The 3,338-nt window shown below is 47.8% G+C and overlaps 1 protein-coding gene across 1 annotated transcript; it reads right to left on the bottom strand.

Annotated features, from left to right (window-relative positions):
• Positions 1-1,515: 1,515 nt before the first annotated feature.
• Positions 1,516-2,469, bottom strand: LOC112122708 (olfactory receptor 52E2-like). The gene has a single exon (XM_024221435.1). The coding sequence runs from the start codon at positions 2,461-2,463 to the stop codon at positions 1,516-1,518; it is 948 nt and encodes a 315-aa protein (XP_024077203.1). The 5' UTR covers positions 2,464-2,469.
• Positions 2,470-3,338: the final 869 nt, after the last annotated feature.

Below are 3,338 nucleotides of genomic sequence, written 5' to 3'. Positions count from 1 at the left end.
AGCAAACTGTATTTACATAAACACACCCAGGATAATCATCAAGTGATCCATTCCCTGTCACCCATTCCAAGCTTCGGGCGAACAGAGGCCAGGCTCACCATCCCTGCCCATCCTGGATAATAGCCATTGATGGATCTATCCTCCATGTACTTATCTAGTTCCTTTTTTAACCCTGTCATAGTCTTGGCCTTCACAACATCCTCTGGCAAGGAGTTCCACAGGTTGACTGTGTGTTGTGTGAAGAAATACTTCCTTTTATTGGTTTTAAACCTGCTGCCAATTAATTTCGTTTGGTGACCCCTAGTTCTTGTGTTATGAGAAGTAGTAAACAACACTTCCTTATCTACTTTCTCTTCACCAGTCATGATTTTATAGACTGCAAACATATCTCCCCTTAGTCACCTCTTTTCCAAGCTGAAAAGTCTAATCTTATTCAACATGAGGAGCATATGTTTGACTCAGGTTCACTGTTCAGCTTCAGCCCCAGGGCAATGGGTGCCCTGTAGTTCCAGATAAGGTTCCTTGTAGGTGTGTAAATAGCCGGCTAAGGGCAGGTGTGCTGTTTATCTCCCTCCCTGTGAGCTACCGAAGCCACCCCGGCCTCTGCACAGCATCCCTCCTTCCCAGCTAATGCAGGGGCTTATCTTTCTGCATTTCTCAGTTGTTGTCCTGCTCGCTTCAAAGTTGATCCCTTGTCTTGCCCTCGAGGCGAGGCTCAGAGCAAAAGGCTCCCAGTCCATCCCCATTGTAGGGAAACTGCCAGCTACAGGCCCCCAGCTGGGAGGAACAATAGGGAACTGAAAGCTAAAGAAATAAGTCAAACAGGCTTCCACCTTCCCTCAGGACTTTGTAGCTGAGCTTTAGGGCCCACAAACTGTATGATGCACAGCCTCACCCACCTGATTCATAACTCTATTCCCAAATATCATCTGCTTTTGAATGGCTTCCTGGCTTTCCTCTCTGCTCCTGATTCTCCAGTCACCATGTCCTTGCTGCACTCACTGCAGACTCCTTCTCAGGCTACAGCAACTCCTGTCCAAACCTGGAGCAGAGGGAGGGAGCCTCACTGGGGTGGTGGGGGAGAAAGGTGGAGATGATCCAGAGAGTGACAGGGTGGTGAGAGCAGGGAGCAATGGGGATGGGGCCTTGGGGAAGAGTTAGGGGAGAAGGCAGGGCCTCAGCGGTCCAGTTACCAGGCGTTACCAGATGTTTTTAAGATCAGGCTTGACAAAGCCCTGGTTGGGATGATTTAGTTGGTGACTGGTCCTGCTTTGAGCAGGGGGTTGGATGAGATGACCTCCTGAGGTCCCTTCCAACCCTGATATTCTATGAATTAGAAAGGTAGTACCCCTCTGAGTTAAGGAGTTGTACACAGACTGATTCCCTGGTTTGTCACGCTGACACAGCACAGTAAAACTGTCTAGAAGGTGACTCAGGAAAGAGAGCCCAGCACCATGTTACCAGCCAGCTCTGCGGGGAGCTCAGTCTGAGAGCCAGAGCACAAAGATAAAATATTTAAGTCCTTTTATGAGTAAAAAGCCAAAGCAGTCTCTCCCGGATCTGTTTGGTCCTCACCCCATAGATGATGGGGTTTAGCATGGGGGGCACCAGGAGGTACACGTTGGCAATGAGAATTTGGAAATGCAGGGGCACATTCTGACCAAATCGGTGTGTGAGAAAGGAGAAGAGACGTGGGATGTGAAAGGCTAAGATGACACAGAGGTGTGAGCCGCATGTCCCAAAAGTCTTGAGCCGGGCGTCCTTTGTGGGGAGACTGAAAATGACCCTTAGGATCTGAGAATATGACACAACAATAAAAAATATATCCAAAAAGGTCACAGACAATGCCACAGAGAGGCTGTAGTAACTACTGATGCGGATGTCAGTGCAGGCCAGCTTCACCACAGCCATGTGCTCGCAGTGCGTATGGAGAATGATGTTGGTTCTGCAATATGGCCACCTCCTCGCCAGGAAGGGATAGGGCAGTATGAGCAAGCCACCGCGCAACACCACAGCCAGGCCAATCTTGGCTACCACAGGGTTTGTCAGGATGCTGGAATGTCTCAGGGGATCACAGATGGCCACATAACGATCCAAAGCCATGGCCACGAGGATCCCAGACTCCATCACTGAGAAACAATGAATGAAGTACATCTGGGTGAGGCAGGCACTGAAATCAATTTCCCTGGAATTGAACCAGTAGATGCCCAGCGTTTTGGGTAGAGTGGACGTGGACAGGACCAAGTCAGTGACGTCCAGCATGCAGAGGAACTGGTACATGGGCCCATGGAGGCTCGGCTCCCTCTTCACAATGAGCAGGATGGTGAAGTTCCCCAAAACGGCTATGGTGTACATGGTGCAGAAGGGGATGGAGATCCAGACATGGACCTTTTCCATGCCAGGAATGCCCAGCAGGATGAAGGTGGAGGGATTGGTGAAGTCGGTTGTGTTGGAATCTGACATGGAGGAGGTGAGAAAGTGTTCAACTCTGAGGGAGAATGATGTCTCCTACATTAGCAGTAGAATGGTATCTCCTCCCCTGACTTCTTCTATGTGCCCAGGATCTAGGGTGATAGAGTACAAATGCCTGGATGGAGAGACAATGTAAATATGAGACACTACATGCACTTCTGGTGGATGTTCTCATGGGTGAAGCAGATTGGTCACTTTTTATGCACTGAAAAATAACATTCATTATTCAAAAAATGAATTATGAACAACTGAGCCTACTAATGCCAATTCCATATCTGATGCTGCTCCATGCATCAATAATTCCTACATATCATGGTCTGGGAAACCTTAATAGGCACCAGCAGAAAACACAAGTGTAGATACTGTTTATTCATCATTGTTCCTTAATGCAATGAATGCCAGGCTAAAGAGTTCGTGCTGTAGGGAGTTCCCCATTTACTCGGTTGCTCAAAATCTGAGAGTGGGGGGGAAAAAAAACTTTTGCCAAGACATATGCCAGGGGAAACATCCCAACTAGAACACTCATCAGGGGAAAAAGCTGGTTGTCATTGATAGCAGCTCTACAGAAACATCTGTTCATTCACAGCAGTGCCCAAAACAAAGACAATGTTCGGATGCCTAAGGAATGGGATGGAGAATACCCTGCTCTGGACATGTGCTCAGTTTTGGACACCCAATCTCTATAGATGATGTAGCAGATAGAAAGGGGATTTCTGAGACAGGCTGTGAGAATGGGAGTGGTCGCCATAAACGGATAGAGCGAAAAGTCTGGGACTACTTAGTTTAGAGAAGAGACAAAGAAGGAGGCATATGATAAAGGAGAACAAAATAAAAGAATGGAACTGATAATGTTGAATGGACAAACA

The sequence above is a fragment of the Terrapene carolina genome, unplaced genomic scaffold (assembly GCF_002925995.2).
Source record: "Terrapene carolina triunguis isolate 2854851 unplaced genomic scaffold, T_m_triunguis-2.0 Scaffold672, whole genome shotgun sequence".
In the NCBI taxonomy this organism is placed as follows: domain Eukaryota; kingdom Metazoa; phylum Chordata; order Testudines; family Emydidae; genus Terrapene; species Terrapene triunguis.
Note: the sequence above shows the minus strand (reverse complement) of the source record. Positions and strands in the feature narration are given on the sequence as shown.